The sequence below is a fragment of the Canis lupus genome, chromosome 6 (genome assembly GCF_003254725.2).
Source record: "Canis lupus dingo isolate Sandy chromosome 6, ASM325472v2, whole genome shotgun sequence".
NCBI classification, from domain to species: domain Eukaryota; kingdom Metazoa; phylum Chordata; class Mammalia; order Carnivora; family Canidae; genus Canis; species Canis lupus.
Genome location: NC_064248.1, coordinates 27,774,685 through 27,793,501, shown reverse-complemented (window position 1 = coordinate 27,793,501; position 18,817 = coordinate 27,774,685). Strand labels below are relative to the sequence as shown.

The 18,817-nt window shown below is 50.4% G+C and overlaps 1 protein-coding gene across 1 annotated transcript in view; it reads left to right on the top strand.

The window, feature by feature from the left end:
- The window catches only part of ABCC1 (ATP binding cassette subfamily C member 1), a 135,472-nt gene that overhangs the window by 81,891 nt on the left and 34,764 nt on the right, over window positions 1-18,817 (top strand). The window contains exons 13-18 of the mRNA XM_035717481.2: window positions 4,780-4,926; window positions 6,594-6,681; window positions 9,489-9,564; window positions 11,083-11,209; window positions 14,975-15,151; window positions 16,984-17,151. Coding sequence (XP_035573374.1) covers window positions 4,780-4,926; window positions 6,594-6,681; window positions 9,489-9,564; window positions 11,083-11,209; window positions 14,975-15,151; window positions 16,984-17,151 — 783 coding nt within the window. The remainder of the gene's footprint in view (window positions 1-4,779; window positions 4,927-6,593; window positions 6,682-9,488; window positions 9,565-11,082; window positions 11,210-14,974; window positions 15,152-16,983; window positions 17,152-18,817) is intronic.

Here is an 18,817-nt window from a genome sequence, read left to right as displayed (position 1 = left end):
TTTTTTTTTAAATAGGAAGAGCTCTGCAGCCAGAGGGAGAAAGTTGACAGGGTTTAATATGTGTGTTGTGTGACACTTGGGATGGGAGAACCTTTTCCCATAAGGCCTGGCTCTGCACATGGGGTCCTCTAACCAAATGTCCAGTTTCTAGCTCATAACTCAAATGTGCTGGCTCTTCACTTAACATCTCCTGTCCTCATCTTCATTAGGAAGCCATGGCAAGAGATGCTGAAGGGGCGGGCTGGCTTTTCTTGACCTTGAATTTGCCACTCAGTGTGTGTGTGTGTGTGGGGGGGGTGGATTGTGGGGAAGGGCAGGGGCAGTGAGCTTCCAGAGATGGAGTTGGTTAAGCTGTTTGGCATGAAACAGATGAGCCTGGGTGTCAGTTGGGGACCTCGGCCCTGGCCGAGACACCGTAGCCTCTGACTACATTAGGATAAAATATGTAGCCTTTGGTTCCCTTGAAAGGTGTTTGCATGTTCTTTCCACTGGCAAATTCCTGCGCTTCAAGGATGATGAGGTGTTTACCCACCGGTAGGTGTGATGGAAGACAGAGGCCTGGGGAGGTCAGACAAGAGCAAGGATGCCATTTGGGTGGGATTAATGGGATTGTTTTTCTGAAATACAGAGCCTGGCATCTATCATGTACACTTAATGCACTTTCCAAAAATAGTATCCCCCAGGCAGCGGTCAATATTTAGCATTTTGAGTCTTGGAAGGTTTGCAAGCTTCCCCCCTTCTTACCCTTATCTCCCTTCGTTAGGATAATTATCATTCCATTTGGTAATTATCCATTGTGTACTTCTCTGCTGATCAGATCATCCATGGACCTTAACCTTTGTTGTTGTTGTTTTTGCTTATATTCCTAGAACAGGGGACTTGGCATGGGGTGCACATTCGGTAAATACAATGTAGAATAACTAACTGAATGAGTAAAAGATTTAAATAAACTATGTCAGGAACTGTCATGAAGTTGGCAGAAACCTCACTCAAATTAACTAGAGTGGGAAAAAATGGGCCTTTTGAGTCACAAAACTGGAAAGTGTAGGAAATTGCTGGTTTTGAGCATGACTGGGACTTCAGGCATGGCTAGATCTAGGTGGTCCAAAGGGAATGACCCCTTCTCTATCACTCAGCTCTGCATTCTCTGTTTTCTTTTGTCAGGGAGCTGCTCACCACATAATTACAGTTCATCCTGTCATCTTAGTAGCCCCTGTGGGGGAGAGGGCCCATTGACCCATTTTTCCCATTACTCTCTACAAAGCTGTGGGATTGGGTCTCACTGTGGCACATGCTGTTGGCCTCATGCTTATCCCAGAAGCACTGGGGCCAAGGAGGTGGGATGCTTGGATTGACGAGGGTTGTGGGGCTTCTGTGGAAGCTTGGGGTAGACCATGAGCAATTGGCCAAACCTCATAGACTCAAATTTGGAAAGATTCTGTCCCCCAGAAGAAAATTGGGGATTGTTACTAGAAACAGGAATGGATGTTGGGCAGACTAAATGAACAGATGTCCACACAAAGAGACACCAGGTGTTTTAGGGGTTGGGCTAGAGTAGATGGTTGATTTGTTTTCCACATTTCTCACTGTGGAGGGACTATTAGCTCTTGCTGCGGGACACTTGTTCTTAATTGTTTGCAAAAAACTTTTCACATCCTTGACTCAACCTTCAGGAGGCTGTGGCAACACACCCTCCCCAACTCACCTACTGCTCCAGTCTTTTCACTGACCCCACTTGTCTCCACACACTTCCAAATATACCCCCTGCTAAAGAGAACTCACTCAGTACCCGTTTCCCCTAGACTGTGGGTCTCAGGAATGCCAAACCTGCTGTACACAGTAGGTTCTCAGTTAATAGTTGATGAAGAATGACCTCCACTTCCTGGAGAAGCCAGGGCTGTAGACTCAGGGGCCACATTATGTTGTTTCCTATCCACAAGTGCCCTGTGCTGCCAGCCAGCCTCCCCCACCCCCCCAATGATTGCGCTAAGGGGGCTGGTGTGTTGTGGTGGTGAGATGCCTGAGGCCTGGTTTTCCCTACTCTTGAGGAGACCCCTCTGAGTGAATGCTCTCCTGCCCACCCGTCTGTTCACCTGCCCACCCATCCATCCGTCCATCTACAAACATGGAGTATCTGGGCTATGCTCCAGTGGCTAGTATAGAGAGAAATCACTGCTCTCATGGAGTGGTCATTCATTCTGATTGGGAGAGATTGATGATAAACAGTAGACATGATAAATACCCCATATAGCGTACTAAGCTGTTGTAAGTGCTATGGAAAAAAAAAAAAGATTGGGGCCAGAGTGATAGGGAGGGCTTGCAGTTTTAAATAGGATGGTTGAAGACCTCACTCAGGAGTCGACACTTGAGTAAAGGCCCAGTGGAGGTGAGGGCTTCCACCAGGGAGTGGGAGGAGCATGTGCAAAGACCCTGTGGCAGGACAGTGCCCGCTCCATAGAAGGAATAACCGTGGAGGCCAGCGGGGCTGGAACAGAAGGAGTGGGGTGGGGCGGGGCAGGGGGGAGGATGGTAGGGGAGGAGGTCAGGCAAGTTACAGGGAAGGGATTGCCCTGGATCCAGAATCAAGACTTTGGTTTCTGTACTAAGTAAAATGGACTGACTTTAGACAGATGGTTTTTTTGGTCCTTAGTATTTTTACTGAGTTATAATTTAACCATCTAAAGTGGACAACCCTAAGGTGTTAAATATATTCACCAGGTTGTGCAACCATCATCAGCCCTATCTAATTCCAGAACATTCCTGTCAACCCAAAAGGAAACCCTACAGTCATTGACAGTCATTCCCTGTTTCTCTGACCCAGGCACGCACTCATCTCTTTCTGGACCCATAGATTTGCCTATTCTGGATGTAAACCAATGAAGTCACATAATACGGGGGTTTTTTTTGTGTGTCTATCCTGGCTTCTCTTTCACTGAGCATCATGTTATAATGGGCCATCCTTGTGGTAGCAGGTGTCAGTGCATGTTCCTTTTTATGGCCGAACACTGTTCCTTTGTGTGGATGTATTTGGGGCGTTCTGAGTTAGAGTTGCTTTAGATGAGAGAGGCTAGTGCGTCATCCTGCTAGTTAATGTCAGAGCCAGAACAGGAACCAGCTCTCTACTTCGCAGCGCCTAGCTCTTGGGACCCAGTTAATAGGTTCTTTGGAAGAACGGACCAACGAGTTTGGACTGGGGCCCGTAACCAGACATAAAAACAGCTGCCATATATTGCATTTTGCTGTGCCCCAGGGCAGTGTGCTGATAAAATAAGCACTTTGCAGAAGTGCCTCATTTCTTGCTGCCAGCAGCCCTGCGAAGGTGTATCACGATTCGCATTTTGTAGATAAGAAAGCGGAGGCTTGCTCCGAGAGGGGAGGTGACATGCACAGGGTCCTACAGCTGATACGGGGCAGAGCTGTTGGTTTTTAATTTTTCAGCTGTGTTACCTGCCAGTATGTAATAAGGAAATGAGGTGACTCTGACCCTGCAAATGCACTGGACCACGCCACAAACGAGAGGCAGGGTCCGCAGGCCAGCATCCTGACTTCCAGGCATTCTGCTCTGAGCTCAAAAGGGCAGGGGCCTGGGCAGTTTATTTCCCGCAGTGAAAGTCTCTACTGTCTCTAGGATCCTGTGGCTCCTGTGGGGGCAGGGACTTGTGTCCATCTGTCGGGATCCAGGGTTGTCTACATTGCTTCTGATAACGTGTACTCGGTGATCTCGTAGGATGCTTGCTCTTCGCCCCGCCTGGCAGCACCTGGCACCTGTCTGTCCCCAACAGTAAAGGAGGGAAAGGCCTGGAAACCTACCTGTTGGTCTCCTGCCTCCCTCCCAAGCTGAGCAGCCCGGCCCCGGATGACTGAGTGTCCTCCCTTTGTCCTGCTGTCTCAAACATCCAAGGCCGAATTCCCGTTGGCTGGGAGCCTCGGTAGTAAATCATGAGGCTCTAATGCACGTCTGACTCTGTGAGGAAGAGAGTACCTTTGCCTCTTAGTTTTGCTTGCTTTCCCCCCATGCCCCCCTTCAATGTTCCTTTCCTGGGAGTACAAAATCCTACATTCTGTGAGCTGGGAGAAATTTTAAACAGTGCCATTAACTTTCCACCTCCACTGTCATTTCATGGATGAGACACAGGAGGCACGGGGAGAGGAGGCAACTTGCCCAGGGTGTTTCTGGGTGCCCTGAAGATTGTCGGAGACCTGCCCTGTGGAGACTGCTGTGGACAAAACCCAAGTCCTCGGCCTCTGTAAAGTTTACACTGTAGTGTAGGGGCAGGTGATAAATACATATGGCACTGCGGTAAAAGGTCATGGAAGTTGCTATGAAGACACATAAGCCAGGATAAAGGATGCAGAGCAGGAGCGGGTCGTTTTGGGTGAAGGGATACGGCAACCTTTCCAACGGGTCAGAGGGAGGAACCAGGCCACCATCTGGATGGGAAGGTCATTTCAGGCAGAGAAACTGCAGGAGCAAAGGCCAGGAGGCACCAGGCGTTGTTATGGGGTCCCCAGAATGTCTGTCCAACCTGCTTTGGAGAAGGTTGGTGCGGAGGCCAGGATTTTCAGCTCCTGGTCACTCACTGATCTAGTTCATCCTTGGGAGTGTTTAGAGAGTGCCTGCTGTGTGCTAGACACTGCTTCAGCTTTTTTTACTACCCTCCTGGTGGCCTATTGTGGGGCGGGCTTGAACACACCACCTGGCCGAGGTAGGGAGTGCTGTTGGTACAGTCATGTCTCTGACGCAGGGACACAAGTCATTGCCATACGCTCTGCTTGCAGGTGGCCTTGTCTACATTTGCTGTCTACGTGACCGTCGACAAGAACAACATCCTCGACGCCCAGAAAGCTTTCGTGTCCTTGGCCTTGTTCAACATCCTCCGGTTCCCTCTGAATATTCTCCCCATGGTCATCAGCAGCATCGTGCAGGTACAGGCGAAGCTGGAGGGACCTCAGGGAGGGGTGATCTGGGGAAATGTGGTAAAAGCACATACAAATCCCCCTCCATGTGGCTCCCTCTGCATTACCTGTCCCACTGTGCGAGGTTGGCCTGATGAGGCTCACACCAGTGGTAGGCCTCAGCCCACTGTTGGGGAAAACCCCAGCCTAAACGCCGCCCCCAGCACCCCCACTGGCCCCAAATCCCTAAAGTCCATGGCAGTGATTCTCTAAAGAGAGGAAACTGTCTGCTCGGTCACACTTTCACTCTCTGTGAAAGTTTCTACACTTTGCAACTAGTGGTATTTTTTTGTATTTTTCTCCCCAGCATTGAACATGTTCATGCTGAAAACCCGATTTTCAGCCACGCAGACAGATCCACCTTAAGATTTGGTTGTACAACTTGGGTTGTATGCTTTTATTAAATAAATTAATAAGCAAATGAAACCCCTTTTTGTTGTGAGAAAATTCAAATGTCCACAGAAGTAGGGAGAGAACAGAACAGTAAGTATAATAATGAACTCTGTAGCATTCACCCAGATTCGACATTTTGCCACACTTGGCTCATCTAATCCTTTTGCTGTCTTCCCTCCCCCTCCCCCACTTCCTTCCTTCTTTTCTTTGCCAAAGAAATTTTTTCTTCTCTTTTTTCTGTTTTTTTCTTTTCTTTCTGTTTTTTTTGTGTTAAGATTTTTTTTTTAATTTTTAAGTGATCTCCATACCCATCGTGGGGCTCCAGCTCATCACCCCGAGATCAAGAGTCACAGGCTCCACCGACAGAGCTAGCCAGGCACCCCTGAGGAATTTTAAAGCCGACCTGAGACCTCTTGACATTTCACCCCTAGATGCTTCAGCGTGCATTTCTTCTTCTGTTGTTTTGTGGGGTTTTTTTTTCCCTTCCATTTACTTTTATGGGATAGGATTGATATATAATGTTGTATACATTTTTTTTAAAGATTTTATTTATTCATGATAGACATAGAGAGAGGCAGAGACACAGGCAGAGGGAGAAGCAGGCTCCATGCAGGGAGCCTGATGTGGGACTTGATCCCAGGTCTCCAGGATCATGCCCTGGGCCAAAGGCAGGCGCTGAACCTCTGAGCCACCCAGGGATCCCCTGTTGTGTACATTTAAGGCATTACAACGTGTTGATCTCACACCTTGGTGTGTAGCTGCCAGATGACCGCTGGGGAGTTAGCTCACACCTCTATCATGTCACATGATAGCATTTCCTTTTTCGGACAGGGGCTGTGGAGATACTGTCCATTAGCCACCTCGAAGCATGGACCGCAGTATTGCTGATCGTCATCACTCTGCAACAGCTCTCCCAGCTCTTGCTTCTCCCCCTGCCACTTGGTGGCAAGTTTGTCCCCCTACACAGGGCCACTGCCTCTTGTCATTCTTTCTTAATCCCCCCTGCCCTCTTTTTTTTTTTTAATGCCCGTTGTGGGCTCTGAAAGGAAAATACACAAGAAACCAAAACCTGTTCTGTGTTTCATTCTGAGGCACACTCTTGTGGGAAACACCAAGCCTCCAGAGAGGAGGGAGGATGTGGCCTCTCAACACCCAGGGGAAACCACGAGAAGTTAGCCTCGAACTGTTCGTTTTGCAAAAATACTTTGAAAACTAACTGCAGCCTGCAATTGCTTTCTCTGTAGGCAAGTGTCTCCCTCAAACGCCTCCGGATCTTCCTGTCTCACGAGGAGCTAGAGCCTGACAGCATTGAGCGAAGGCCCGTCAAAGACGGTGTGTGTGTGTTGAGTTCCCCTGTGCCACCCTTGTGCTCGCCCTGTGGCATGGAGGCTCCCCTTGGGGGTGGCTGCACCCTCAGCCTGCCTGCGAGGCCCCAGGGAGCAGGAGCTCTGCAGAGCCGGGTGGGCGTCGGGCCTTATCTTGCATATCCCAGGCTGGCAAACTTCAACTTCTATTTTCTTGGTGTTTTCTGGTTATGAGACCGCCAGAGGGTGAGGCCTCCCACACGGAGCAGGCTCTGGGGCTCAGATCTCCTCTGTTCTGGGCCAATGGGCAGGCAGGCACAGCAAGGACATCAGAGACTGACCGCCTCTGTGTACTTGGGCAGGTCACTTGACTGCCCCGAGCCTGTTTCCCCATCTCAGTAATGGGAACAAAGATGGCTTTGTGTGTCAGAGTGTTATATTTATTTTATTTTATTATTATTATTATTTTTATGTGTCAGAGTGTTACGTGGTGAATTTTTACTGGTAGGCTTCTGTCTTTTGTGACTCAGTAATTTATCATTTCCTAGGCAGCCGCCCTGAGTGGGGATCTTATTCCCAGCTGTATGTCCAAGCACTTAATCATAAATATTAATGCATTACCGACAGTGACTACTTTTCACTTGAGTGACACTCCCATCGTGCACATTGGAAATGTGGAAACCCCCATTTTACAGATGAGGAAACTGGCTTAAGTCACTGGCCCGAGACTGCACAGCTAATAAGAAGTAGAGGCAGGATTCAGAGCCACAGCCAGTCAGTGGAATCTGCTCTGAGCCACTCTACAGTGTTGCCATAGGGAGATTTGCTGAGCGCCTACTGTGTGCCCAGCACCACAGCGGTATGCAGTCCATGTCATTATTAGCTGTTGTACTTCACCGAGAAGCACAGTGAGGCCCAGAGAAGTTAAGTAACTTGCCCAAGCCCGTCCAGCTAGGCAGCGGCGGTACAGGGACTGGACCCATAGAGTTGGGCTCCAGAGCCCAGTAAATACAGGTCAGGGGAACAAACACGTGTATGCGTTTGTTGAAAGGTCTGAGCAGTGCCCACCCCTAGTAGGCTTTCAGATATCCTCGGTGGTGTGCAGGACACTTAGCGCAGCACCTGGTCTGCACACGTGGTGGCCGTTACTCCCCTAGGGGGAGAGAGAAGGGATCTGGGACATTTGCAACTCAACCCTTTAGGGCTGGTTCCTTAGCCTCAGTGCTGCCGACGTTCGAGGCCTGAGCGTTCTTTGCTCTGGGGGCCGTCCCCTGAACTACAGGATGCTGAGCAGCATGCATGGCCTCTACCCACTAGATGCCAGTGGCACCCACCCAGTTTTGACAAACCAGAACTGTCTCCAGACATGATGTCCCTTGGGAGGGGGCCACAAAGTTGCCCCCATTGAGGACCCCTATTTATAGAATGCTGGAATCCTCTTCCCGGTATCCCTGGCCTTGGTCATGAGTTTCTGCCGTCCCAAGGACCTGGTCTCCCCCGCTACCCTGTAGATGGTACAGTGCCATCTCCTCCTGGGTCACATTTCTCTGTGTAACATGGGGCCAAAGTTTGGGACAGCCCAGGGAGGTTTCAGGTTCCTAAAGTAGCTCCCAGCTCCCTGCGGGGGTCCTATTGGAAACCACCCCCAGGCTTCCTGGTGCGGTCCAGGCCTCAGCACCCCCTTCTTAGACAGGTTGACTTTTTGAGATGTTTATCTACACTCTATGGGTGCCTGACGAGGCCACCTTGGCAGCTCCCAGCCATGTATGGTGTTTTCTAGCTTGTCTGGTTCAAGAGGCTTTTCTTAAATTACTTAAATAGCACCTTCCAATTTGTTCCTCATTCTGTTGCAAGGGGGCAGGGTGCAGGGCATAGGTGGAGGGAGGGTGAGGTTAGGTTAACCAGTAACTTCCTCTTGCTGGGGGGTTTTTGTTTCTTTGATGTGTGTGTGGGGTGGGGGGAGGATGTCTTTTCTTTCTCTGATAGCTTAAAAGCCCGTCCATCTTATCTCTAGGTGGTTTTAAGGAGACTCATAATGAAGAGTTAGAAATTATTGTTTCAAGTAAGGGGGACATGAGGTCAAAGGACAGGAAGGGGGGAAGTAGATGCGGACGGAGGACAGAGGGGCCGGCATCTGAGAATCCAGGGCTGTTGTGGATAGAATGCTGGCTTTGTCCTAGGGCCCTGCCCACCCGGATCCGCCCTGATCCTCCCCGTGATACCCCACCTCCTGCCTTTTCAGTCTGTGAATGGTGTTTCAGAAAGACTGACCTCCTGTGATGTGAGCCTGGGAAGGGGGATCCGGGGAGAGGTGTTAGGAGGCAGCCCTGCAATCTGGGTACTTGGTACTTTGGCCCTGGACCCCGCTTGAACATAAAGGAAGGGCCTAGGGTGTGGTGAGGGCCGGGGCCGGGGGGGGCGGGGGGGGGGGGGTAGGCTGATGGAGAGAGCTGCTGCTTCCCCACTGGCCTTGCCTCCTGCTGGGCCGCCCACAGCTGCCTGATCCTCCCAAGATGGGGTGAGGGAGCCAAGAGCCTTGAGGAAACCCCGGGGGGTCCCTCCCACCCCCGACCACTGCCAGATGGGCATCTGGATGGTGCAACCTCCTGTCATTCGGGGCAGAGCCCTGTTGTGGTTTCCTTCTGTTTTGTGGGTCTGGTTGGGGTTCTTTAGAAACCGAGGCTGATGTAACTAGATAATGCCTAGTGCAAGTGTCTCACATCTGGCACTGAGCTAAACAAAGATTAGGGAAAAAATAAAAAAAGCGAGAGCCTCCTGCTCACACTCAGTCTCAGGACTTCCATCTCTGCCTGACATGTTGCTGGTGCTTTTCAGGCGGGGGCGCCAACAGCATCACTGTGAAGAATGCCACGTTCACGTGGGCCCGGAGCGACCCTCCAACGCTAAGCGGGTAAGCTGGGATGTCGAGAGAGCCACAAAGCTCCGGCCAAACATGGGTTTGAATTCTAGCCACACTCTGTGACACTGAAGAGGCCACTTTGCCTTTCTGAGCCTCAGTTTACCCATCTGGGAAGTAGGTCCAGAGGTCTCCCCTTGGGCTGCAGGAAGGAGCAGGTGCGAGTGTGCTGGCACAGAGGGTTCCTTTGGATTGTAAATGACAGAAGCCTTGCACAGATAGGCATAGGCAACAAACGGAGATTTTTGGGTTGCATGAGTGAGGCCACTCTCAGGTACAGTGTGATCCAGGGGCTCGGTGTCATCAGGGTTCTCTCCATCTTGTCTCTCTTCAGTTTCCCTCCGTGCTGCTCCCTCTGTCAAGCTGCCTCTCCCTTCATGATGGCAAATGGCCCCCATCCGCTAGGAGTGTACCTGTTACCAGGGCTGGAGACACCCGCCCCCCCCCCCCCCCCCCCCCCACGTCTCACTGGTCCACATTGGGTCATGTGCGCCTCCCTGAGCCAGTCACATGCTGGGAGAGACAGCGCACCCGGATTGGCGGGGCTGGGTCTGAGGCCGTGATGCTGCAGAGGGTGGCAGGCAGGCTGGGATCTGCTGAAGGGAATGCTTGTCAGCAGGGATTGGCTCCCAGGACACATGCCTCTTCTCCATCCTGTCCAGGGTCCTCGGCTGCCTGAGTCCCCCTCTCTTCCCACCCAGCCCTCATTTTCCCACAGCACACAGCGTCCAGGGAATTGCCCCAGTTCCCCGGGCCACTTGTCAGGTGCCTCTCTACTGCTTTCTGACCTGGGGAGGCCTTGCCCCCTGGCTCTGTCAGGCTTCCCCATAGGAGTCCCCGAAACACAGGGCTAAGTTTATCCCCCAAACCCCTTAATGGTTACTCCCTCACCAGATGGCCACATCGTTGCTGTGTATTAACTCAGGAAACAGGCCTGCGTGGGAGCGGGGGCAGCGAACGCTCTAGAGAAAAGAATCTTTGTTGACACCTCCCTTGAAAACCCCTGCATGCTTGGGAAGTTCTCATGTCTAACTTAAGTCTTGCCTGCTTCAATTTTAGCTTTTCTCTCATCTCTTCATCTCTGTTGTCTTCTTGCTCCAGTCACCCACCCCACTCCCACCCTTGAACTCCCCAAACCTTTCCCAATCCGCACCTTTTCTCTCCTCAGCCTGTAAAAATACTCCATTCCCGCCTGGACAGTCCCAGGAGCTGCCTCCCTGGGCTTCGTGTTCTGTGGTGGCCCCGCCATCCGTCCCCCCCTCCGCACCAGAGCAAAAGCATGATGCGTGTGGCCGTGCCACAGATTCACAGCATTGACCAAGCCAGTGACAGCAAACGTCTGACAGTATTTCCACTGAAATGTTGAAGCCATAATAGCATCTGTGGGAAAGCAGAGCCGGAGCGAGGAAACCTGCCTCCCGCCTCTGTCCACGCTGGGTGCATCCGGCCGCGGTGGGCCGCCACCTGTTCGGGCGAGGGCGTGGCTGACGCGGAGCACCTGTGTCATTTCAGCATCACCTTCTCCATTCCGGAAGGTTCCTTGGTGGCCGTGGTGGGCCAGGTGGGCTGCGGAAAGTCGTCTCTGCTCTCGGCACTCCTGGCGGAGATGGACAAGGTGGAGGGGCATGTGGCTATCAAGGTAGGACGGGGACTGGGCAGGTGAGGGGTAGCTGGCCGGGGCGGGGGGGGGGGGGGGGGGAGGCTGCCGGCCTGAGGGGAAGGTCAAGTGCGATGCTGGGTTTTGTTTCCCGACAGCCCCTTGATAGAAGCAAGAGCAGCCAGGACTCCCTCCTCCTCTCTCATTCTCTGCTCTTGCCCGTGCCCTGCTAGAAGGCAAGAGTTGGCCTCACTAATTTCCTGTCATATTCCAGCCCCGGGAATAGCGCCCAGCAAGTAGTAGGTGCTCCATAAATACCGAGTAAACACATGGGTGCTCCCTGGTCCTCTCCCTCACTCGCTCACCCTCTCCTGGCCTCTGGCCCCCTGTGCATCTCATGGTCTTAGTGGCATGAGTCTTTCTGGCTTGTTCTTTCTGTACATGCATCTCTCTGTATCACTTTTTATAAATGTAGCAAAACGTAAACGTAAAAGTGTTTATTTGTATCTTTTTGTTTTGTTTTTTGTTTTTTTGTTTTTTGTTTTTTTTTTTTTAGAGAATCCTCTTGAAGAAAACTTTTTAAATCCCAAGCATTCCTGGGATTCTTAATATGGGACTAAAAGAAGGACTCACAGTTTTTATTGGTTTTTAAATATACAGAGTACTTTGAACTAAGTTTGGAATACTTCTCAGGAGAGAGTTTAAAAGGCTGCTTCACTGACCAGATTAGTCTCATTGGAAGTCAAGAACCCCTTTGTGCATTTAGCTTATGCCCCATGAAGGACCTTGCCTGGTGTAAGAGTCTTCCCTCAAAGTTTTATTGACACCGGCATTTCCTGGAGCGTGGTCTACAGCAAACTCCTCTTGCAGTCGTTTGGAGGGTAGAAAGTTCTGGACTCCCACGAACTTGGGAGATGCTGCAAACTCCGCTTCCCTCCCTCTCGGTGACTTAAAGTAAACATTAATAAAGTAAAGGCTCGGGGATCCCTGGGTGGCGCAGCGGTTTAGCGCCGGCCTTTGGCCCAGGGCGCGATCATGGAGACCCGGGATCGAGTCCCACGTCGGGCTCCCAGTGCATGGAGCCTGCTTCTCCCTCTGCCTATGTCTCTGCCTCTCTCTCTCTCTCTCTCTCTGTGTGACTATCATAAATAAATAAAAATTAAAAAATAAAATAAAGTAAAGGCTCTGAGAAGTCCCGTGAGGTGAAGAAGACCCATTTAACTTTGGGTCACCCAGTGTGTCCCAGACATATTTGCCCATACTCTTTATTATTTGTTCAACAACTGTTGGCATAATGTCTCTGAAAGTCTCCTCTTGGGAATGCTGGTTTATGTAGTTGTTTTTATTTCAGAGCGAAATCCTTCGTTTATATGAGGCCCTTTAGCCTGGTATGCATTGGTAGAGAAGTACACTTTATAATCGTTGGATCTAAACTAATGACATTTAGCTGTGATTTTAAATGTCCTATCACTGCTCTCAAGTGCATGTTTACTAAAATAAGATTAATGACCACTGTGACCTAGGTTGATGGAGAAGACTCTAAACCATCCGCGTTGTGTTCTGTTTCATTGATGGGGTTCCCACGACTGCAGCTCTATTGACCTTTCGGGCTGGATGATTTTCTTCTGTGGGGGCCGTGCTGTGCTTCTGTAGAGTGTTCAGCAGCGTTCCTGACCTCCATCCACTAGATGCTGGTAGCAGCCTCCAGTTGGGACAACCGAGAGTTGTCTGGATGTTGTCAGATGTCCCCTGGGGAGCAGAATTGCTCCTGGTCGAGAATTGCCATTTTAAAGTAAAAGTATTAAAAAAGCCTTTAAATACAAAAATAATAGATCTAGAAGTTGAGGTTGCACCCGAGTATTTGGTTCGATGGGTTGACAGATTTCTAACTGGTTATTTTACCATGCAAAGGCGCATGCTAGAAATATTAATTTTCTCCGAATATTTTTTTTTGTCTGAATTACCTGTGGGCCCTCTGGTGGGACTTTGTGATATTTTGGTCTCTTTTGAAGTGAGGGCATTAGAGTCAGCAGTTTAGCCTAGTAAATATTTATGAGAATGGGATCCCTGGGTGGCGCAGCGGTTTGGCGCCTGCCTTTGGCCCAGGGCGCGATCCTGGAGACCCGGGATCGAATCCCACGTCGGGCTCCCGGTGCATGGAGCCTGCTTCTCCCTCTGCCTGTGTCTCTGCCTCTCTCTCTCTCTCTGTGACTATCATAAATAAATAAAAATTAAAAAAAAATATTTATCTGAGAATGAAGGTTAAATTTGGGACAGCTGGATCCCACTGCCAGCCTCATCCCCCTAGAATTCCCTTATGTAACAATCTTTACTGGGATGCCTGAGTGGTTCAGTGGTTGAGCATCTGCCTTCAGCTCAGGGTGTGATCCTAGAGTTCTGGGATCGAGTCCCACATCGGGCTCCCTGTGAGAAGCCTGCTTCGCCCTCTGCCTCTGCCTTCTCTCTGTGTCTCTCATGAGTAAATAAATAAAATCTTAAAAAAAAAAAAAAAAAAGCATCTTTACTGGCCCTTCCAGGAAAGCCCACACTCCCCATCAGGACCCTCAGGACCCCTGGCCTGGTGTGAGCTGGCCCCCCACTCCCCTGCACGTTCCTACCTGTCTTCCCCCTCACACCATGTTCCAGTCGTACTTGCCTTCCTGTTCCTTGAATGTTCTAGGTTCTTCTCATCTCTGGACCTTTGCCCGTGCTGTTCCCTCTGACCAGCTATGCTCTTCCACCCCCTGTTTGTCACACCTGCTTATCCTCACCTGTTGATCATTACTTAAAACTTTCTTACTAAAATACGTGAAACAGATACCCTCACCCCTAGCCCTTATTCTAATGACATTCTTGGCACTTTATCACGTGGAAATGAACACTGAACTTTGGAAATGGACAATTTTTGAAACTGATGTCCTTGCTTAAATTTCATCAAGGAAATTTACCTGAGCAATCCTTCTGTGATGACCCAAGCTAGGTCTCCCTTTATATATATATGTATACACATATATAATGAATATATATATACATATATAATGAATATATATTCATTGATTCATGAGAGACACCGAGAGAGAGAGAGATTGAGAAAGGCAGAGACACAGGCAGAGGGAGAAGCAGGCTCCCTGCAGGGAGCCTGACATGGGACTCGATCCGGGTCTCCAGGATCAGGCCCTGGGCTGAAGGCGGCGCTAAAGCCCTGAGCCACCTGGGCTGCCCTAGGTCTCCCTTTTTAAAAGACGTCTTGAAGGATGCATATATTTTTCTCTCTTAGCATTTACCATAACTATAATCAAATTATTTTTTTATTTTGTCAGGGATTTCTTACTTTTTTTTAAGATTTTTTTTGGGGGGGAGAGAAAAAGAGTACATGAGTAAGGGAGGAGGGCTAGAGGGAAAGGGAGAAGCAGACTTCCTGCTGAGCAGGGAGCCCAACATGGGGCTCGATCCCAGGACCCTGAGATCCTGACCTGAGCCTATGAGCCACCCAGGCGCCCCAGGGTCGTCTTTTTCTTGAGATGGAGGAGTTTTAGTGGCTGCTGGAAGCATTCAGTGAATACTTATTAAGCACAGAACTATCATCTGTGCCAATTTCCACTCCTGAATTCCTGATATTAGAGTCCGTGACTGACCCAGCATGAGGTCTGATCCTAGCTCTGGCATCTGAGTCTGCCATGACTCAGTTTCCCCTTGCTTGAACAGTGGGTGTGATGAAAATATCTTGGGAAGTAGGGCTCTCCAGGTGGGTGGGTGGGCTGGCTGCTATCTTGATCACCAAGGCTTGTCTGTCTTGCTGCCTTCTAGGGCTCAGTGGCCTACGTCCCCCAGCAGGCCTGGATTCAGAATGATTCTCTCCGAGAAAACATCCTTTTCGGACGCCAGCTACAGGAACGGTATTATAAGGCTGTGATTGAAGCCTGTGCCCTCCTCCCAGATCTGGAAATCCTGCCCAGCGGGGACCGGACAGAGATTGGTGAGAAGGTCAGTACGGCTTCAGCATGGCTCCTATTACTGGTGAGCCAGAAAATCTTCTCCCATTAGTGTGTGTGTGAGTTGATTGTGGGGGGCTGACCCACACTGGGCTCAGCTAGCCAGCTCCACTCCACATGGCAAGCCCACTGTGCTCAGGTCCAGCCTGTGGGATTGGCTGGGGTCTGCCCCAGACCCCATCTTGTTGGGGCTTAGGCTGAAGGGGCAGTAGCTCTTCCCTGAAGAGGGGGGGGAGCTCTCATGGTGGCAGCGGAAGCCCAAGAGAACCCCCCCGCAAAAAAAAACGAAAAACAAAACCACGTGATGACCCTTAAAGCATATCGTCATTTTCATTTGATTGAACAGAAAGATACGGGAGCAGCAAGTGCACCCTACCTTTACAGTCACTTGGCAGTAATCATATGACAGAGGGTGCTGTACAGGGGGCAGGGTACCCCTGGAGTCAGAGGTCCACAGTCTCTTTCAAAGTAAGGATAGTAGTAAAAAGAACACTAGAGTAGCTAACAGTTACTGAGCATTTACTGTGTGCCAGGCAGTGTCATAAGCATTTTACATGCATTCCGTCCTACAGCAAGGCCATGAGATGGACTTTACTGTCATTTCTATTTCATGGTTAAGGAGAAAGAGGCATAGAGGGGCTGAGTGACTTGCCCTAGCTTTTTCCCACCTCAGGGCCTTTGCATGTGCTTTTTCCTTTGCTCGGCCTGCCTGTTGCAACACCCCTGGTGGTTATCTGGTATATGCGTGGGGAGTACAAATGTTCCACAGCAGCACCAAGGAGCTTTCCTGCCTCTCTTTAGTTATAAGCCAGTGGCTTCACCAGCTTCCTTCGTTGGTGAGCGATTTCTTTTATCTGAGGGACGTCTACAGCCCCTTGGAAAGAAAAACAACTATTAGCAGGGCTCTTTGGGTTTTCAGTTAGCAGAGGAGCCTGGGCTAGCTGTTGTTTTAACACAAAGTGTCTGTTTCTACCACTTGCGGAGACTCCTAACTGTCCCTGTGTAGGTCCCAGGACCAGACTCTAAAATGAGAGAATATGCTTGGGTCTGGTGTCTGCCCCTCGGCCAGGGGGCAGACCAGGGAGTTGTGGCCAGGGGGCCCATTCAAAAGAATGTGACTGCCAGGACCCCAGCTCGGTGCCTGGGGAGGGCAGGCCTCCCTCAGGAGAGACTGGGCACTTAACCAGTGGGCCGTCCACTTTGTGGGCGGTCCATCCCTGGCCACATACAGAGATGACAGGCGGTCATCTGTTCCTGGAGGGAGGGCTGGCAGTGCTGCTGTGTGCTCCGTGGAGCACCCCCGTGGGAGTTAGAAATGCGTGCCCTTCCTGCCGGTGAGTGGGGCTGGGTTTCGGCACCCCCAGGGTACAGCCTGCCTCTGCTCTATGTGCTTTCACAGCGACGGAGAGAGCAGAGCAGCCTCGCAAATGTGTTAGCTGTTATCACCTGTAACAGCAGCAGCCGCAGTAGGATCATCACTGTGCGTGCTGCTGCCTTCCTTGCAGCCCCCCATCATTTGCTGCCACCAGCTAGCCTTTGCCCAATATCTGCTCTGTGCCAGGTGTCTGCTCAGCAGCTCACGGGGGGCTCCAGTTTTCTCTTTTGCTTATTTTAGGGTCGAGTGTCCAAGACCCCACGGTGGGCCTTGAACCCAATTCACACAGATACGACCTCATGCCTTGGCTTCCTGCTCACACAAGAGGAGGCAGATAGCCACGCAGGGTGGCCAGCCTGGGCCTGCGGCATCCAGCCTGGGCCTGCTTCTACCCGTCTGCATGTGTCAAGGCCCCAGGAAACCCACCCTTCTGCTTTGTCTCTTCCCAGGGCGTGAACCTGTCTGGGGGCCAGAAGCAGCGAGTGAGCCTGGCGCGGGCCGTGTACTGTGACTCTGACATCTACCTCTTCGATGATCCCCTGTCAGCAGTGGATGCTCATGTGGGAAAACACATATTTGAAAATGTGATTGGCCCCAAGGGGATGCTAAAGAATAAGGTACCTGCCTAACAGGCAGGGCTCGGGTGTCTGGCTGTCCTGCTCTTTGGTTAAGTCAGAATGTGTCCCCTTTGGGAATCCTTCACTTCCCACTTACCAGGATTTTTTTTAATTGGACTTTAGAACACTTTTTTTTTTTTTTTAAGATTTTATTTATTCCTGAGAGACACAGAGAGAGGCAGAGGCAGAGGGAGAAGCAGATTCCCTGCGGGCATCCGGATGCGGGACTCGATCCCGGATTATGCCCTGAGCCAAAGGCAGACGCTCAACCGCTGAGCCACCCAGGCGTCCCTAGAGCATATTTCTAACGCTTCCCTTGGATACCTTCCCAGGACAGCCTTCTTGCTCTTGTCTTTACAGGGGGAAGCCCTTGACACTGATTTGCAGTCCTCTCTCCACTTGGCCAACGGAGGCCCCTCTCTCTGACTTAATTATAGAGGTGGCTTCGCAGAGGGAAATCCCAGCCCCTCTGAATAGGCAGCGACCCCGTCCCTGCCGAGGTGGCCGTGGGCCTAGCCTTGGGAGCAGGGAAGCTGCCACAGACTATAATGACAGGAAATGGGTCCTCTCCTCTATATGATGATTATTATTTTTCTGGGATACATGGTGGCTGGGAGGGAGCACTGGTTCTTTTTCTTCTTCTTCTTCTTTTTTTTTTTTTTTCCTGCTGGAGAAAAGAAGTAACACACATGCCCGTGGGGAAAATATAGGAGATTCAGAAAAACACGAAAAAGAAAATCACAAGCAATTATGCATAGTCTCACCTCAGAGATTTTCCAATTTTTTTTGAGTCTTAACAAAGTTGCTTAATAGGGTTATTCATATTATATATGTGTATACATATATATATGTATGTATGTAGTAGGCATCATGCTATTTAACTTATTGTAAGCATTCCCATACACAACAAAAAAAATTTTTTTTTAATTTTTAAAGAAATTTTGGTTACTAGTGGCACCTGGGTGACTCAGCCGGTAAAGCATCTGCCTTCGGCTCAGGTCATGATCCCAGGGTCCTGGGCTCGAGCCCCACATCAGGCTCCTTGCTCAGCGGGGAGCCTGCTTCTCCCTCTGCTGGCCACTCACCCTGCTTGTGGCCCTCCCTTCTGCACCCTAGTTTTTTTTTTTTTTTAATTGGAGTTCAGTTTGCCAACATATAGCATAACACCCAGTGCTCATCCCATCAAGTGGCCCCCTCAGTGCCCGTCACCCAGTCACCCCCACCCCCGCCCACCTCCCCTTCCACCACCCCTAGTTCATTTCCCAGAGTTAGGAGTCTCTCATGTTCTGTCTCCCTCTCTGGTATTTCCCACTCATTTTCTCTCCTTTCCCCTTTATTCCCTTTCACTATTATCTATATTCCCCAAATGAATGAGACCATATAATGTTTGTCCTTCTCCGACTGACTCACTTCACTCAGCATAATACCCTCCAGTTCCATCCACGTGGAAGCAAATGGTGGGTATTTGTCGTTTCTAATGGCTGAGGAATATTCCATTGTATACATAGACCACATGTCCTTCATTCATTCATCTTTCCATGGACACCGAGGCTCCTTCCACAGTTTGGCTATTGTGGCCATTGCTGCTATAAACATCGGGGTGCAGGTGTCCCGGCGTTTCATTGCATCTGAATCTTTGGGGTAAATCCCCAGCATGCACCCTAGT